The sequence below is a fragment of the Trichosurus vulpecula genome, chromosome 2, assembly GCF_011100635.1.
Source record: "Trichosurus vulpecula isolate mTriVul1 chromosome 2, mTriVul1.pri, whole genome shotgun sequence".
Classification (NCBI taxonomy): domain Eukaryota; kingdom Metazoa; phylum Chordata; class Mammalia; order Diprotodontia; family Phalangeridae; genus Trichosurus; species Trichosurus vulpecula.
The window spans coordinates 140,388,329-140,408,161 of NC_050574.1; the positions used below are offsets into that span (position 1 = coordinate 140,388,329).

At 36.7% G+C, this 19,833-nt stretch overlaps 1 protein-coding gene across 1 annotated transcript in view; it reads left to right on the forward strand.

The window, feature by feature from the left end:
- GUCY1A2 (guanylate cyclase 1 soluble subunit alpha 2) overlaps window positions 1–19,833 on the forward strand; it is a 434,074-nt gene that overhangs the window by 78,570 nt on the left and 335,671 nt on the right. Inside the window, exon 4 of the mRNA XM_036745237.1 lies at window positions 15,388–16,106. Coding sequence (XP_036601132.1) covers window positions 15,388–16,106 — 719 coding nt within the window. The remainder of the gene's footprint in view (window positions 1–15,387; window positions 16,107–19,833) is intronic.

Here is a 19,833-nt window from a genome sequence, read left to right on the forward strand (position 1 = left end):
TTAGGAAGAGTCCATTATATCATTACATGCGATATGAGAGATATAAATTATTTCGTAAAATCTAACCTTTTTGTAACTTTATAGATAATCTTCCCATATTCTAATTACATGAGTTTCATACTAAAATAAACTTTACTTATTAAGAATCTCTTGTGACATGCTTATATTGAAAGTCAAATATGAAAGTCAAGCACAAGTAATACCACGTATAAATGATTTTATAGGGGCAATGTTTAGAGCACTCAAGAAATGAAGGTGTTTTAAAAAAAACTTGAGTGTCTGAGTTGGTTCCTTTCATACTAAAGTTCATCATAATTCTTTCAGTGAAGGAATTACTTGCCTCTGTTTACATTGCGACCCTTCAACAATTTGGAAGATTATCTTTAAGAATTGACGTGTACCAAACATAGTTGGTACATTGGTTGGTTTTGCTGAACTGTTATTTCTCTTTTTTTTATTTGTCCTTACAAAAGATGAGTAGAGGAGTTGGATTTATTTGCAAATGAGGATTATAACAAGAAGTTAATACTAATAAAAATTTTAAAACAGCTGATATGGACAAAAAAGATCACTATAGACAACCTGGTAATAAGCCTCTTCAGACTTACCTAGGCTGGTCCCTGGATGCCCAGAATAAAGCCCATCACTGAACAGTACTTGAAGCCTTTCTATGGCCTGATTAGGTCTTAGTTAAATTGTTTTAGTATCAGGAATTTTATGAATCTAGGATCATTTCTAGATAGTGGATGTCCATTTAGTTATAAAAAATTAATATGCTAATCGCAAAAATATGTTCATTCAAATAGGATTGGCAGAAACTGTAATTGGCAACAGTTTAAATACGTTACTATAGTGATACCTCTGGGAAACATTTTTCATGGATTTGACCTTAACCCAGAGGGAATTGGAATAAATTCCCTGACATTTTAAATGCTCAGTGTAAGGTATCTTTCATAACTTGTCCCTGGTAGTTAGATAATATCGTGGCCTCTTATAAAATAGATTCTCCATTTAATACCTGCATTGACTGCAACTCAGTTCAATGTTATATACAATTAGAGAAAAAGGAAAAGCTACGCACAAAGCAGCACAGTAGAACTGGGAGCTGCTTATCGGGCATATGCTACTTAGGAGAGGACGTGAAGCCTTGTGAATCTTGATTATCATCATTATTGCTCAGATTAATGTTGTTCTTGTGCCAAAATAGTGGGTACTTGGCAAGTATGGCATGGGTACCTATTGTCAGGTACCCTAGTTACCCAATAGTTCGGGTTATAAAGTTGAGAATAATGAGGACAAAGATTGAACCAAGTGGATTATTTAGACCATTAGATGGTGAGCTCCTTCTTTGTATTCCCAGTGCTTAGCCCAAGGTCAGACACATAGTAGGCCCTTAATAAATGCTTTTTAACTACTTGAGGAAAAGAACACTTTTTGTTATGGGATAACTTTGGACAAGGGCTAACATTTATCTTGTGTCTAAAGATTCTGAAAGTTGGAATGAAAAGGGTTGAGCAATAGTCTGTGAATATGCATTGGGGAGGGAGACATGTTGAATTTTGGGAGCAAATAAGGGTCTGGCTTTGCAGGAATGCAAGCACAATAATGTCACATAAGTTTGGAAAGGTTGTTTAGAGCCATATTGCAGACGATTTAAAACACCAGACTGAGAAGTATTTGCATTTTATCCCAACGACAATAGGTAACCACTGAAGGCTATTGCACAGGGTCACAACATGCCTGTGTCATCAGATCTAAGTCTTAGAAAGATTGTTTTTATTGCTTTGTGAATGATGAATTGGAGAAGGGAGAGACCAGAGGCAGGGAGATTATTTTGTAGTTTGTGGCTTTGGAGAAATGAAAACTCAATCAATTCAAAAGTATATATTAAATTCTGGTGTGTGTACAATGTTTCTAGACACTATAATCTGTACAGGCGTACACCTGTGGTCACTACCCTTAAAAAGCTTGTAGTCTAGTTGAGGGAAGTAGTTAAGACTAACACCAATGAAATACGCAATACTGTATAAATTGTGAAGTGCAAAAAAGCATTGTATAAGTTCAGAGGGGAGTGAGTTCAAATGAGGGTTAGGGTAATCTGGGAAAGCTTTATGGAGATTATTGAAGAGCTGTGTGGCACAGTGGATAGGGCACTGGACTTGGAGTCAGGAAGACTTGGGTTCAAATCCTACCTTAGACTCTTACTAGCTATGTGATTGTGTGCAAGTCACTTCACTTCTCTGTGACTCAGTTTCCTCATTTGTAAAATGAAGAGGTTGGACTTGATGACTTCTAAGGTCCCTTGTAGCTCTAATTCAACGATCTTATGAGCTGGGGCAGTGAAGGATGGATGAGATTTCCATTTTGCGTGCATGAAAATTTCTCTTTGGGACCCTGAAGCTAGGGCTTCTTCAACCATTTCCAGTCCCTGTGTTCTATTGGTCTATCAGTCTCTGACTGAAACTTAAATACATTTTTCAAATTGGCTGTAAATGATTAGGCAACAATAGCAATGGGTGGTGTAGACCTGAGTGCATTCTCCTCCTTGTTTTCATCCTTCTGCTTTTGCTCCAGTTTTCTAATTTCCAACCTTGATTAAAGGCACAATTACACAGAACAATAGCCTGTTCATGTTCCTTAGCACTCTGAGGGCATAGCTTTTATTTGGGGATTATGCTTCAAAAACTAAAATTAAAAAAAAAGAAAGCTTTTTGTTCAAGAGCTCACAGGAACATCAGAATCCTTTTAGCAGGGAAAAACAGCAAATGAAAAAAAGATTGGAGTCCCTGTTCCCTTGGAGCATAATGAAGGAACTGAGGCATATAATTTTCCTCCTCCCTCAATTTTAAAAGGTTATGATTTCCATTAGCTCTCACCTTTGTTGCCCTGAGCCCCAATTCCAGGATGTATCCCTCTGTGGCAATTACAAATAACACAGTGTGTGACTGTCAGATGCATTTCAGAATTGGCACAGTGAGAAAAAAAAAACTACTTTGCTCCCCATGTTGGCTTTGACTTAGCCGTTGGATTACATATATCCTCCATGGGTGAAGGCAGCAGTGTAACAACAGTGCATGTTTGGACCCAAGGATAAAAAGCGTGTGCTCTCACTTATTTCCCTATAATTGGTTGACACCAAGACAAAGGATGTTGGAGTACATATGTGTACTTGTATAAGCATAACCACTTATGGGTCTTAGGTCAGCCTCCTACAATGATACATGTGCTGCATATGACCAATCAAATGCCAGTCACTCCATCAGGACTGGCCAAGAGTCAGACTGGAGACTGATTCTGAGTAACCACACTCTCCCTCTCTCCTGAGGGTAAGAGGAGTATATTCCTCAGTAAAGAAACTTTTCAGGCTAGTTTTTACAAATACACCAGAGTAAAAGAAGCAAAAAGATGCACCTATGAATACAGTGGTCATAAATTAGTCAGATTAAGAACACACATAAAGATTTTAATTAATTCAACAAACTAGCATTAAGTACCAGGCACTGTGCTAGGGGCTATCTTTGAGATATTAATGGACTTTCCAATAGCTTCACTCACCAATGCAGTACCTTTCTAAGCCAAGGTATTCTTCCCTGGTCCCCATAACTTATGTGTTGTAAATCTCTATTACAGGGATTTTTTTAACCTTCCTTGTATCATAACCTTACTTTGAAAGCCCAACAAAGCCCATGGACTCCTCAGAATGCTTTTAAATGCATGAGATTAAATACATTGGATCATATAGAAAATTAGTTATGTTGAAACACAGTTATCAAAATCATTTTAAAAAATAATTTCACAGATCCCAGATTAAGAACTTCTGCTGTAATAGAATATAAACTCCTTGAGGTCAGGGACCATCGACCCTTTTGTATTTGTATCCCCAACATTGACACACAGTAGTACCTAAAACATAGCTTTTCATTCATTCATTCTTTCATTCATTTAATGTATCCTTCCCTCATCATATTGTATTTAGAATTTTGTGTTCAGTCCTGGATAGGACTGAACCTTTTAGGAAGGACATTGATAAGCTGGAGGGTGTCTGGAGGATACTGAACAGAATAATGAATTGTCTTCATGCCACATGAAGATCACTTGTTGGAACTATGGATCTTTAGCCTGGGAAACAGAATTAGTGTGAACATTATAGTTATCTTCAAGTACTGAAAGGACTAGCATAGAGAATGATGATTAGACATAATAGGTGCTTAATGAATACTTGATTGATTGATAGATGTATTTTGATTGGCCCCAATGGATAGTACTTTCATCATCTACCTTGAATTGTAGTTATTATGTAAGTGATTTTTCTCCTAGACCAAGTTGAAAGCTCCATAGTGGCAGAGACAATAACATTCTTCACTACATTTTTCCTAAAAGGGCAACCGAAAGGGGGCTTTATTCATAGAGAGTACTAGAATATTTAATCTGTGTCTATATGAATGAGCAAATGAATGACTGAATGAATTAAAAGTGTAGGAGTCAGAAAGAAACAAGTTCAGATTTATTAAAAGGGAAAACATCCTAAGATTTCCCAAAGTGGAATGAATTCCCTAGCAGTAATTACCCAGCAGAGCAGGTTCCTACTCATGAACAGTCTTCAAGCAAAGGCTGGATGACCATTTATGAAGGATTCTAGGGGGTGGGAAGATACTGGTTCTGCTACCAGATGGCCTCTGAGGTCCCTTCTGACTCTGAGGTTCTATGATTCTGTCATTCTCCTTCTCAAGTTGAGCTAAATCCTGCTGCTACCCATAGATGCCAGGAACTATTTACCTTTATTTCTATCTCTTCTTTACCATTTTTGTTAAAGTGGTGAAATATCTATTTAAAAAATAGAAGAGTATGGTGAGTAAATGTAACAGAGATAGGTAATGGACCTGTGATTTCATGGACTTGGGGAACTTCTGTATGAGAAAATTCCCTCTACCCATGCTGTTTAACACCTCCTCTGCAATTTATAGTCCTAAAAATTGCATAAAGGTTGAGAAGTTAACTGACTTGCAAGGGGTTTTGCAACAGGAATGAATTAGAGATGTTTCTTGAACTCAGGTCTTGCTGATTTTGAAATCAGCTTTCTAACCACTATACCACCATGCCTCTCCTAAATGTATCAGAACTTTAAGGAAATCTCAAGTTGACTGTCTCATAAGGTAGTCAACCAATTAGTCAATGAACAGTTATTAATTGCTTACTGTGTTCCAGATACATTGTAGTACTAAGCACTAGGGATACAAAGAAAGGCAAAAGATAGTTCCTGTTCTTAAGGAGCTCAGAGTCTAATGGAGATAATAATATGCAAAAAGCCTGAAAAAACCAACCAAACAAAAAACAACTTTACAAGGGCAATATGTGCAGGCTAAGTTGGAAATAGAAAAAAGGCATTAGCTTTAAGCGGGGAATAAGGAAGGGCTTCCTCTAGAACAGCACCTCTTAAATTTCGCAACCCACAGTTTAAGAAGAGCTGAAGGGGTTGCGAGTGAAAAAAGTTTAAGAAGCCCTGCTCTAGAATATTGATTTTAGCAGGAAGCTATAAGGAAGGAAAGAAGCCAAGGACATGAAGGGAAGACAGGTTGCAGAGTTGAGGAAGAAGAATATTCCAGGCATGGGAAATGTCCAGTGAAAATGCCTGGAGTCTGGAGATGAAATGTCTCATATGAACAACAGTAAGGAGGCAAGTGTAACTGGATTGTAGAATACATGTTAGGGAGTTAGGTTTAAGAAGAATGGGAAGGTAAGAGAACTCTGCAGCCTAGCTTGACTTTTGGAAGGAAAAGGGAAATGAAATACAAAGACAGTAGTAGATTTTGTTTAGGAGATATTGATGTTGAGAACTACTTTCAGATTTCCATTCAGCCTTCCTTTACAGCTAGCCTTTGTATATTCTTCTAATATGCATTGTATTGTATCTGGCTACCATTCCTGGACTAGTGTTTTAAAAGAACGTGTCTGAATAGGGGGTGAACAAAAGTCTGCTAAGTGGGCTCAGTGATGAGCCTTTGTGGTCTTCCAGGTGGCCCTAACGGTGCATGCAAAGCTTTGGAGGAAAAAATAAATACCGTTCAATTATTAAGGTGTGGCTATGTATTGCTATCTACCTATGGTGATTTGTTGGAAAGGCAGCAAGGATTTGTCAGAGGAAACAAGCTATTTACCTTCTTAGTTCCTTTAAGCCAATTTGCTAGCTATAGTTGTCCAAACAGTCCCTTGGTAGATAAACCTTTTGATATAGAACAATAGTGGTTAGAGTACAAGCTAATTTGTAAAACATTATGAAGGCAGATGAAAAAAAGTACAAACAAAAGAACAAAACAGAAAAAAAATTCTAAAAAAGTCAGGGGGCAAAAAAGAGGCTGTGTAGAACTTGTAAGAAATCAAGCTAAGCCAGATCATGTAGAGAAAATTTGTAGATGAAATTGGAAGAACAACAGACACATTCGAAAGGAAACAGATCTATAAAAACTTCTAGAATGACCTGTTCTCACCAGAAATGGAGATTGAGCCAACCCAATCTGGGCTTTTAGATCCTAATATCTAATGTACTAGGTGAGAAAATGGCAATGACACTGAAGACACAGAGGGCAGGAGAAATGCTTATGTTTGACCAACTCTGTATAAGAGAAAACGGTGTCAGAGGTCAAACAGATTTAAAGACATTTGGGGATTGATTTTTTAAGGTATTTCAAAATGTTTTTTTAACTCCCAAATAAAAATAAGTAACCAAAAACATATCAGCAACTACCAACTGGTAGCACCTTTCTCATCTCTAGAAAAATCTTTGAAAATGTTCTATGCATCAATCAAAGGTATCTTTGATAGAAACATGAGACGATAACAAGAAGGCTTTCTTTTATAGCAGACCATCTTCACAGTTGCACAATAGACCGAGGCATAGAGAATATAGAAATCCCACTGTTTGTTGATTTTCAAAAATATTTATCATGGAAAAAATGCTGTTTTAAGACTCTATCAAACAAATTATATCTCATGCATCTGTTAAAATAATACATGGTTTTGTGACAGATGCAACAATAGAGATAACTTTGTTTGAGAGCAAGCTGGGTATTATTATGAGCCTAAATTTTTTACTGCAGTAAAGACTATCTCAACTGCAATATCTTCTCAGTGATACTATATGGCTACAAATAATGGAGGAGCAGCTAGATGGCACAGTGGATAGAGCTCTGGGCTTGGAGTCAGGAAGACCTGAGTTCAAATTTGGCTTCAGACCCTTGCTAGTTGTGTGACCCTGGACAAGTCACTTAACCCTATTTGCCTCAGTTTCTTCATCTATAAAATAAATTGGAGGAGATGGTAAATCACTCCAGTATCTTTGCCAAGAAACCCCCCCCCCCCCCAAAGAGGTCACAGTTGGATATAACTGAAAAAAGACTAAACAACAAACAACACAAATACTGGAAAATAGTGATCTCTGAAGAATAAAAATTAAAACTGATCTATGATATGGTAGAAAAATGAATGGGATGTGTAAACAGCCTGTGTCGTATTTCCAGGGTTAATTCATGTGTGTGAAATTTGGCAAGGACCGATATCTCATTGCTACAATTAAATGTGAAAATCAATTTTTGAAAATTACGCCTTCCCACAACTGTTGAGCAAGATGAGGTCTCCTTTTACTTTCCAAAATACTTGGTCCCTCGATCTTTTCCCTTCATAGACATTTGTGTATATGTATTATCTCCTGGACTAGATTGAAAGCTCAATGATGACAGTCACCATTCTTTTTTATATTCCTTATGGCACCTAAAACATGACTCTCCTTATAGAAAGTACTCAATAAATATTTGATGAGTATGTGAAGCAATGGATAGTACAATAGCTTATCCTGACAAAGAAGAGTTAGAATCATAGAAAAATAGCAGAGCTAGAATGGTTTCTAAGAACCCTCTAGCTTAAGGGGTTAGCAAACTCTGGCCTGTGGGTTGTATTTTGCTGATCCCTGAGCTAGCCCAGTTTCATTTTAAAGAGAAGGAAATAGGAGCCCAGAGAAATGGAATGACTTGCCTGAGGTTACACTGTGAGGTTTGGCAGGGAGAAGGTCTTGAAAATTATGTTGGTTCTTCTTTTTTATTATCTGGAAGAACTGATTGGTTTTTTTCTGTTGCGCCCAAATAACCAGGTTTTGTAAAGTTTGTTTTCCCTAGGTTTCCTAGGTTTGTTTGATTGACTATCATCTTTATTTAGGCAATGGAAAATGAGTACATGTGTATTTTTTCCCACTCATTTTAGAAACCTGCCTTCCTTCTGTCATAAAGAAAATTTTCATTCATTATTTTCCTTACATATGCTCATTAAAAATATTCAATATTATAACACACTGTTTTAGCCCAGCCTACAACAAAGAAGAGTTCCCCCCACCCCAGTGTTTATTAGTGTTTATATGGACTATATTTTAAATGTGAGTCATTTTAAATAGCTTGTTATCTCTTAATCCTACTGTTCCTACTCTGATTATTAAACAAGGCTGTTCCTTTAGCTTCTGCTAGACTGGGAAGCAGAGACCACTTACACTCACTACAAGAGGATTGGTTTCTGGACCTCACATTTTATCACTTGCTTTAGAAGGAATAACTCAAACTAAGGATATGCTGTTGCTCCTTTGGGACCAGTGTCCTCTCTTCTCTAGTTGTCAGAACAGAAATGTGAGTTTGGAGAAAAAAGTTCTTTTTATTTCCATTTTCCTCTCTTCTAGTCAAGTAAACACTGGAAAATTTCCTTAATTGTAGACAGAGACAGTAGAAAGGGAGGAAAAAAGATCTAGACTAGTAAATTATAGGACTCTTTAAAGAACTTGGAAAGATTTTTAACAATATCTCAAGTGGTTGAGTATAAGGTTCTGTGGAGTTGGGACACCTGGCTCCTTATACCAGCTTTGCCACTAATTTGCTATTTGAATTTGGGTAAGTCCCACTCTCTAAGCTCTACTTTCCTCATTTATATAAATGAGACTTTTGGACTAAATTCTCTCAAAGGTTTCTTTCAGGTCTAATATTCTATTACACTTTGAGTGTTTGAACTACCTGGTAATTTTGCCATTAAGTTTCAAATATATATATAGTGATAAATCTCCTTTGGAGAGTTTTTTTTTTTGCAGAGGCAAAAAGTCAGAAAGAGAAGACTCTGATTTTAAAAATCTACATTGTACCCAGAATTTCATATAAAAGTAACCAAAAATAAGCCAATTTGGATTGAACGTGTAGAGTATATTAGGAGAAATCGTGAAATCAGTGTGGAAAGATATGTTAGAATGGACACATAGGACATTTATTAAGTACTTACCGTGTTCCAGGCACTGTGATAAGAACTGGAGATACATGAATTAAAAATAAAAGATAATCCCTGCTTTCAAGGAGCTTACATTCTAATACAAGAAGATAAAACATAAAAGGGAACAGGAAAAGGGGGGAAAGAAAGGTGAGAAGTGAAGGAAGAGGGAAGGAGACAAGGCCATTTCTGTGGAGATGGACCAAGTTGGAGAGTGAGCCAAAAGTGAAGGGGGCAGTGTGGCTATAGCTTCTCCCCATATGATGGTTCTAGGCAGGGATTCACCACTCAACATGTAGGCCTCAGTGTGGAGTTATTTTCAAGGAGACGAGACAGCCATTGTGGAGGTAGAACAGGCTGGAGAATAAGCAAGAAGTGACTGGGATATTCAGTGTGGTTTTTAACCTATAAACTTCACTTAAGAGCAGTAAGCTATCATAAGCTCTTACTTCACTGGAAATCAACTTCTGAGTCATCAACTTGTTTCTAAATGTGTCATCTTGGTAAAGAGCATTGGACTTGGTGTCCAAAGTATTGGGTTCAGGAGGTAACTCCTTTACCTTTTCACAACATCCCTTAACCTCATGTTCTTTCTATAAAATAGGGATAATACTAACACTACTTTCTTATGGTATTTTGTGAGTCTCAAATGGGACAATGGTTATAGATGCTTTGTAATTATAGAGCAGGCAGTTAGATGGCACAGCAGATAGAATGCCAGGCCTGGAGAACAGGAGGACCAGAGTTCAAATTTGACCCTCAGACACTTACTAGTTGTTTGACCTTGGTTAAGTCACTTAGCCCCATTTGCCTGAGTTTCCTCATCTGTAAAATGAGCTGGGGAAGGAAATGGCAAATCACTTCATTATCTTTGCCATGACTAAAACAACTGAAAAACAAAAACAACATTATAGAGCATTATATGAAAGGTTAACTATATTGTCTATTATGACAGTTCTAGGAATTATTTGGTTGATAAAGACATTTGTCTTGCCAGGAAGGATATTTTTCTCCAAAAACATTTCCATTTCCTTTAAAGTTAATAAAACATCCCTTTTCAAATGATGAATTTGGAATGTAATCATTTTATTATACTGATCAAAAGCCCTCAGATATCAATCAAGTTCATTCAAGCTGAGCAGTGGTTCAACAAGTATTTATTGAGGGTCTGCCTCAATGCAGAAGGGGTAGTGAGTGACTCTTTCTTAAGAAAGGTGTCAGCAATCTGGGAGCAGGAACACCCACTTATCTTTCTTTTCATAGTAGTAGGTATTCAGTAAATATTGTTTCTTCCTGACAATCACTACTTCAGTGATTATGCCTATGACAAAGTCACAGGATCTTACATTTTAGAACTAGAAGGGACCTTAGAGGCCACTATATTCATTTTACAGAAGGGGAAACTGAGGTAGATAGAAGTTAAGTGATTTGCTCAAGATTATACAGCTAGTCTATATCTGAGGCAGGATTTGAACCCAGCTTCCTTAATTCCAAGGCCGGTGTCCTATATATCTTACCTTGCTATTATTCCATTCTTTAGTAAGTGTCACCAAAGGACCTCAGTTATTGATGGCTGTGAAAAGATTTTATTTTGAAGAATCCTCTTTTGTGTTGCTCATGATACCCCATTTCCAAATACAGAGGATATTATCACTGATTATCTTAGAAAAGACATTGTTTTAGCTCCCACATATGGTTCTTTGGAATTAAGCAGAACAATGCTGTATTTTTATAGCTAAAATGTGTATTAATTTCCCCAAATAATAAATTTAACATAATTTAAAAGTATAACTCCAAAGATAATAGGTTTTGCACTACAAGGTATCTATCTTAAACATCATTTAATCCAATTTCCATTTTACAGAAACCAAAGCCCAGAAAGGTTAAGGGATTTGCCAAAAGAAGTAAGTAGTAGCAGAAAAAAATGGATAGAAATTAAAGTCATTTGAATTCACATCTAGTGTTGGTTCCACTATAATATGCTACTTCTACAATTCTAAATGAGTGCTGGATCATAGAATTGTAGATGTAAACCTAGAAAGAACCTTGAGGTCCATTTAGTCCAAATGCCTTACTATATATATGTGAGGAAACTCAGTCATTTAATCAGTCAATAAACATTTATTCAGTGTCAATTATATGCCAGGCACTGTGATAAGCACTGTAGCTACAAAGAAAGGTAAAAGACAGTCTTTACTTCCACAAAGCTAACAATCCAATGGGGTGAAAACACGCATCTATCTACAAAAAAGATACATACAGGATAAATGGGAGAAAATCGACAGAGTCATAGCACTAGAATCGAGGAAGATTGAGGAAAGAGCTTCCTGATGAAGGTAGGATTTTAGCTATGAAGGAATCCAGGAAAACCAGGAGGTGGAGATGAGGCAGGAGAGCATTCCTGACATGGGAGATAGTCAGGGAAAATGACCAGAGTTAGGAGACAGAGTGTCTTGTGTGTGGAACCGCAAGGAGGCCACTGTCACTGGATTGTAGAATACATGTGAGATGTAAAAGGTAAGAAGAATGGAAAGGATAAGACTTTGGATACCAAATAGAGAAGTTCGTATTTGATCTTGGAGGCAATAGGGAGCCACTGGAGTTGATTAAATAAAAGGATAACATGTCAAAATTGTGCTTTAGGAAGATAAATTTGACAGCTAAGTGCATGATAAATTTCAGTAATGAGCATCACTTAGTTTTTTCTCTAGTGATTCAGAAGACACTTCATCATCTTGAAGTACCTCAGGGTCATCTTTTTAGTTTTAATTTCCGTTGTGTTGTTAAGCCCAGAAGTGGCTTATTAGTGTAATGGAAATTTCCTGTTAAGAGAATTCAGGCTTTGTCCATTTTTATTATATCACCTCTTACATGTGGTTATTTTATTTACTTAATGATGTTTGGGTAATGTTTTGAGTTTCTGCCATGGTAAGCATTACATAAATACTCTTCATTATCTTTACATTAGTAAGCTTCACTTAATTACTGCAGTGACACCGGTATTTTGCAAAATACAGGTCAGAAGTAGTTCTCCATTTCTCTCTTATACCTAGAGGTAACACGTCTTTTGAAAGTACCCCCCCCATCTAACTCCAGAGCCTATGAAATGGCTTTCTGAGTGTCATGGTATTTGGACATTCAACTGGTGCTGTTAGGATTGGGGGGACTTAATATTTTTCTGGGGGCAGCTAGATGGTACAGTGGCAAGAGTTCAGACCTGGCCTCAGACACTTAGTAGCTGTGTGACTTTTGGGCAAGTCATTTTAATCATATTTGCCTCAGTTTCCTTATCTATAAAATGAGCTGGAGAAAGAAATGGCAAACCACTCCAATATCTGTGCCAAGAAAGTCCCAAATGGGGTCACAAAGAAGTAGGGCATGACTGAAACCACTGAACAATAACAACAATATTTTTCCAAGAATCTGATTTTAGTTTTGAAGAAATTCATCTTGCAAATGCTCAAAAGTAATGAAGGAAACTGTCACTTAGTGAACATTAATTTAATTGGTTTCTGCTATATGTTGCCAGTGATAGCATTGATCTCCAATTGAGCTATTCATTAATTTCTTTAATTCAGATTCCTACTAAATTGGTGAACTTAACATTGCAGTGGTTGGCAGCTCCTCTCTCTCTCCTCTTACTTCAGACAACTGAACAGATATAGGCTGTGGATAACAAGTCCAAAAGCCACTGAAATTATTGGCAGGCAAAGAAATTTCAACATCATTTAAATAAAATGGTCAAGAGATGAATGAGTTGTGATACTTTTAATAGGTGACTTTCCCAAATTGCCTTTGAGATCAAAGCTTTCAAATCAAAATGAAGAGAAGATACTTTGTTCCCAAGGAACTTCTTTCTACGGACATATTCTATTTCATTTCATGCTTGATTTTATGCCCTTTCTGGTGACTCACCTCTTAACTCTTTCTCTCTGTAACATTGATTTTTCATGATAGAGTTTTCCCAAGAAACATTTGTGAAATAGTCAAAATTTCTATTGTGAAATATGTGCAATTATATTTAGATTGAAAAGTAAGATGTAAACTGGATAAAACAGTGATGTACATTTTTGTTTGCTTGTTCTGGCGGTACTAAGGATAATCCTTCAGGAAAGCAAGAGACAAACTAATTGTGAGCGGGAGCTCAAAAGAGGAATTAAGTAAGGAGGTCAAAGGTTAACATTGACCAGATGATTGAAACAAGATTTGTCGCTGACATGTTAGAGTTATCCATACCTATGAACTGAAATCAGCCGTTAGGGCTTAAAATTGAGGAAAGGTCATGGAATTGGAGCTGGAAAGGCCCTGAGAAGCCACCTTGTCTAACTCACTCATTTTATTGTTGAGGAAACTGAGGCCCAAGAAGGTGATGTGACTTACCTAAGTCACAAAGATTGTCAATGTTAGAGGCAGGAGTTGAACCAAGGTGCTCTGGTTCTGAAGTCAATACTCTTTTCGCTGTACATCACTGGTCAATTTATTAACTTCTTTGGGAAATACAAAGAAATGAGAGAATTCTCTTTCAGGAGACAAAATGTTATATTGGAAAGAGGGTTGGATTTGAAGTCAAAATTAAATTAAATATAATATACATATTATATTTATTATATATTATAATTATATATAATATAAAAGATAAATATAATATAAAATAAATTAAATTAAATATATAGGAAGCACACCAAAATATTTATACCAGCATTTTTTTGTGTGATGGCAAAGAATTGGAAACAAGGGAGATGCCCATTAATTGAGGAGTGAATAAACATTGGTACATGAATGCAATGGAATATTATTGTGCTGTAAGAAATTATGAATGTGATGAATACAGGGAAGCATGGAAAAAAAAAGCTATATGAACTGATGCAGAAGAAAGTAATCAAAACCAAGAAAGCAATATATACAATGACTACAATGATGTGAACAAAAAGAGCAGCCACAAAAATCAAGATTGAATATTACAAAATTACAAACAACAAGCATAACTTGAAAGAAGAGATATGAGAAGACACCCCCACCCTGGCCCTTTGGAGAGGTGGGAGGTTGATGAGTGTGGTTTATTGAACATATTTTCAGACTTTTTTGATATATCGATCAATTGTGCTGATTTTTTCCTCTTATTTTTCTTTTTATTTTGTCTTTAAAAACATTATCTGGAATAGCTCTTTAGGGGAGAGAGAGGAGGGATACTGGGGCAAATTAATGGGATACAAAAATGATGCTAATAAATACTTTTTAATAAATACATTTTTTAAAAAGAGAACTCAATTAATTCAGCAAGCATAATTAAGCAACTAATATGTGCCAGACACTATACTAGGTCCTGAAGACAGAAAAAGGTAAAAGAGAAAATAATTCTTATGCTCTTATTTAGTCTTATATGCTTATATACTCATACTATTTATTGGAAGACCTTATATTTTAATCTATAAAGTACAATGCAGAAGAATTGAATGTTTTATTCTCAATTCTCCCTTTTACTCACCATGTAAGTTACTTAATCTTTCTGTGTCTCTGTTTTCTCAGTTGCAAAATGAAAGGGTTAGACTAAATCAAAGAAACATCAATTTAGAGCCATAAGCATCATAGTTTTGCAGCTTAGAGGCCACTGGGTACAAATCATTCATTTTACAGATGGGGAAAATGAGGAAAAGAGAAATAGGGTGGTTTGCCCAGAGTCAAGGTAGAGTCAAATAGCTACTAAGTATCTGAGTTAGGATTTGAATGCAGATTTTCTTGATTTAAAGTTCAGGGCCCTACCCACTATACCACATTGCCTCTGAGATGAACTCTAATATCCCTTCTACCTTTGTGACCTTCCTTGTGCATAAGAGACTGTGGTCTCTTATTTGTAAGTAACAAAAAAAATAGTGTAATACCTCCCCTACAGAGGGTAACAATGACCTGGACCTACTTAGATTTCTGGGATCTGGAACTTTTAAAATTCTCCAAATCCCAGAGGTCTATGAAGGTGTAGACCATTCTTACCTCCTCTAGGGGGACATTAAAATGAAGCGTAGAAGTCATAAATGCAGGCAGAGAATGGCTGTAGCAACGCTTATTTTTCAGTTATGTTAACATCTGCTCTCTCTTTGCTTTTAGGTTTGAAGTTTGAAGAAATGCAAGAAAGGTTTGGGGAGGAATTTTTCAATATCTGCTTTGATGAGAATGAGAGAGTCCTTCGGGCCGTAGGCAGCACCTTGCAAGACTTCTTTAATGGCTTCGATGCTTTGCTGGAACATATTAGAACTTCCTTTGGACGACAGGCCACTCTGGAATCTCCATCTTTCCTATGCAAAGAGCTTCCAGAAGGTTCTCTCATGCTCCATTACTTTCATCCTCACCACATTGTGGGATTTGCAATGCCTGGAATGATAAAGGCTGCAGGAAAGAAGATTTACCGGCTGGATTTGGAGGTGGAACAAGTGACCAATGAGAAACTGTGCTTGGAGGGCTCAAACCCAGGGAATTGCAGCTGCCTCACATTTGTCATTAAGGAATGTGAAAATTCAAACATCAAGAAAAACCTTCCACCTGGAACATCCCAAACTCCTGCTGACCTCCGAATCAGCATCAACACGTTCTGTAGAGCTTTCCCTTTCCACCTGATGTTTGATGCCAGCATGCTGGTTCTACAGCTAGGGGAAGGGCTTAGGAAACAGCTCCGATGTGACACTCACAAGAATCTGAAGTTCGAGGACTGCTTCGACATAGTTTCCCCAAAGATCAATGCCACCTTTGAAAGGGTCCTGCTGAGGCTGTCCACTCCATTTCTGATTCGGACCAAACCAGAGGCTTCTGGTTCTGAAAATAAAGACAAGGTAAGCAGAGGCGCAGACTTTAGAGGGGTTGTGAGTACTGGGAGATAATTGTTTTGGTAAATTATATGCTGACTTTACTTGGAATTATTTAGGGGAAAAAATAACTCAAGTGCCATTCAGAAAATCACTGGTCCCTGGATGTATGGGAAAACATTTGGCCCTACTCCCAGCCAAATTGTATCATGTCTCCCTGATGCATTTATTTCAATTTATGAAACAAGAAGATGCTTAATAATGACAGCCATAACAGGAGCAGCAATCATAGCACTCATTTGGTTTTCTAATTTTCTAAGTCTGCTGGAAGAAACTCATTGACTAAAGGCAAACTTCGTGATGTACCTACTGAGACCCTTGCAAAAATTACATGGGATTTGGTTGTTTTTTCATCGATTGTATCCCCCTCCCCAAAAAATAACCTTGTTAAATAAATTTCTGTTATCTCAATACAACAATCTCTCAAATTTAATGTTCCAGTCAAATTTCGTTTTGGAATTAGAGATATATTCCCCTTGTAAAGTACTTTATCCTAAAGCAATAAAATCATAATAAGAAAGTAAAATGTTTTTCAATGTCACTGTTAGAGGAAAAATATTTTTCAAAATAGATAACAATAATACTTTAATAAATCATTAAATATAAATTCTAAGCAGCTAGAGATATTTATATTTCAACTTAAATCTTAGAATTTTACTGTTGGAAGGGATATGATTCTACCTCCTATCCATTTTGGGAGTACCTTCTGTAATGTCCCAAATAAGTTTGCTTAACTATTTCCAATGAGAGGAAACTTCATTACCTCGTAAACTATTTCAGTGCCTTATTCAGGGAATTTCAGTACCTCATTTCTCTTTCAGACAGTTGTTAAAATTTTCTTTCTGATATTGATACTTAGTTTTTCCACTTTTCTGTCCATTGCTCTTATTCTGCCCTTTAGAGCTGCAGAAGACAGATTTGATCTGTCCTTTAAAGGATAATTTTTAAATTATTTGAATATAGCTATCAGCTTTCCCAGGGTTCACTTATAGCCACCATGGTGTGGTAGAAAGAGAATTGGCTTTGTAATCAGAAGACCTAGATTTAAATTCTGACTCTGTTCCTTATTACTTATGTGACCTTAGGCAATCAATTAATCAACATGTTGCATAATCTCTCTGGGCCTCAGTTGCCTCACCTATAAAATCAGCAATTTGGATTATTGACTTCATAGGCCCTCTCTACCTCTCTAGTAAATGACTACCAGAGCTATTTGCATTCCAGCTAATGAGGGTATAAAATAAATAATGAGCTATTTTCTGTTATTTGTATCATAGAGCTGTTGAGTTTTACTAATAAGTATCTTAGTGTGGCTGGAGTGATTGTGCTCCATGTATTATCACCATACACATGATGCTATTTCTAAAGACTTGAGAGTATGTATTCCTTTAGTCTTCGGTGATGACTTTAATATGAATTTGAATCAATATTAGCAGTGAAAATCAACTCTTTCTTCCCCTTTGCTGAAAAAGTCATTTGCTAATCATGCAGTCATATGAACTGACTTTAGTTTTCAGTTCTACGTGCCTGAGTTCTCTGTGAGCGATTTTTATTATTATTATTACTGTACCTGTGATTCTATGCATTTAGGAAGCTTCTAATGAGGAACTCCCTCCATCAAAGTAGATCAACACGTTCTGTGCAACTTAAAATCTTGAGAAAGTTTCTTGGGGCACTGGGGAGTGAAATGATTGACTGGGTAGCATAGTCTTTGCTTAGCAGAAGTAAGAGTTCCATGTATTCCAGAGATTTCTGATCCTGAAGCCAGCTATCTAACCACTATGATACTCAACAGGAATCTAAATACATTTTCCTTGTATAAGAATACAATTTGTTAGACCAAATACTGGTGGCATTGTGGCATTGTCTGATCATGGCAAAGAGAATATAAGTTTAAACAATGAAACCAATCCCTCCTTGAAATGACTTTTCAGTCTAATAACAAAGGTTTGGGATTTCATTTGCATGCTACAAATCACAAATTTATTCATAATGGTGGACAAGTCAGAGGAAGTATCTGAGGCTCCAAGAAATTAAGCAACTTGCCCATGGTCAAGTATCTAAAAGGTGTCTAAGGCCCTGGAGTTAAAGGCCGATACTCATTTTTAAAGTTCAGCCTTCTATCCACTAAAGTAGGGCTTCTTAAACTTTTTTGTATGTTATGTACCCCTTTGACAGTTGGATGAAGCCTGTGAACTCCTCAGAAAAATGTTTTTCAATGCATAAAATAAAACACATAAGATCAAAAGGGAAACCCATTATGTTGAAAATAGTTAACAAAGCATTTAAAAAAAAAACAAATTCATAGGACCTAGGTGAAGAACTTCTACCTTAGACAATGTTACCTCTCTATGTTGTTGCAGTCACAAATTAGCCAGACTTGTAGAGTGTCTATTGTACTCAGGACTTGGAACTCTTCTAGCCAATTTGGGAGGATACCAAAGAAAAAGTTGTCATGCTTGCCTTTGAGAAATTTATGATCTAATGCAGGGGTTGACAATCTATGGCCTATGGGCTGAATCCAACCTGTCACCTGTTTTTATATGGCATATGAGCTAAGAATGTTTTTTACATTTTAAAATAAAGGATATGCTTCAAGTGTTTTAAAAATAAAGTATTAGCTAAAAATATAAAAGTCATTCTTAGCTTGTGGGCCATATAAAAATAGGTGGTGGGCTGGATTTGGCATGCAGGCCATGCTTTGCTGACCCCTGATCTAATGGATTCCACTACTAGTTGCTGATGTAGGTATTGGCAACCTATGCTGTGGGTAATAACTGAAACAATAATTGGTAGTATTCAACTATTACCTGTCTTATGAACCTTTTTAAGATATTTCTTTTAGCCTCCTTACTGTACTTTTTATTTTTCCTGTTTCCTTTTCTCACAAATTTTTAATCTCCATTGATGACTTAAGCCTATCAGTGATACACATAGTTGAACCTAACTACTAGAGCACAGGAACAAAAAGATTGCTATTGTAGGACAATAGGAGGATGGAGAGATTGGGCTGAAAGTGGCCAATTTCTGTTGAGTCCTGGAAGATGTCGGGTGTCAGGAGGGATGAAGCACTCTCCTTTGCTGCATGTAAGAATTCTTGTATCCTTCAAACAAGCATTTATTAAGTACTTACTGTATACCTGCCATCATGCTAAGCAATGGCAGCAATGTTCTTTGTCTATACAAAGAAAGACAAAATAGTCCCTGCCCTCAAGGAGTTCACATTCTAACAGGGAAGACTGGCAGGGTAGCTGGATCACAGAGTACATGGAGTGGATAAGGTATAAGAAGTCTGGAAAAAAAGGAATGGGCCAGGTTATATTGTTTTAACATTTTGGGTGAAAGTTCACCTCAACACCCTTTTATAATTTCCTTGTTTCTTTTCTGTTTATTCTCCTTCCACAGAACAGAAGTCAAACTGCATTCAGGGCGAGAAATGAAGGTTAACTAAGCATGTATGTTAATTCAGGCTATGGTGTTCAGTATGTTAACATTTAGGCACTAGCTTGAGTGCTTATCACATAGACATCACACAAGGCCTTGCCCATAGAAGGCACTTAGGAAATGTTCTAAATTGAACTGATTGAATTGAAGGGCAGGTAGTGAGAAAAGCTCTTGTATTTTCTGATTTTTTTTTTGCCAACATCCTCATGTGGAGTTACTTAGTTGATAGGGGTTCTGATTACTCTGTAGG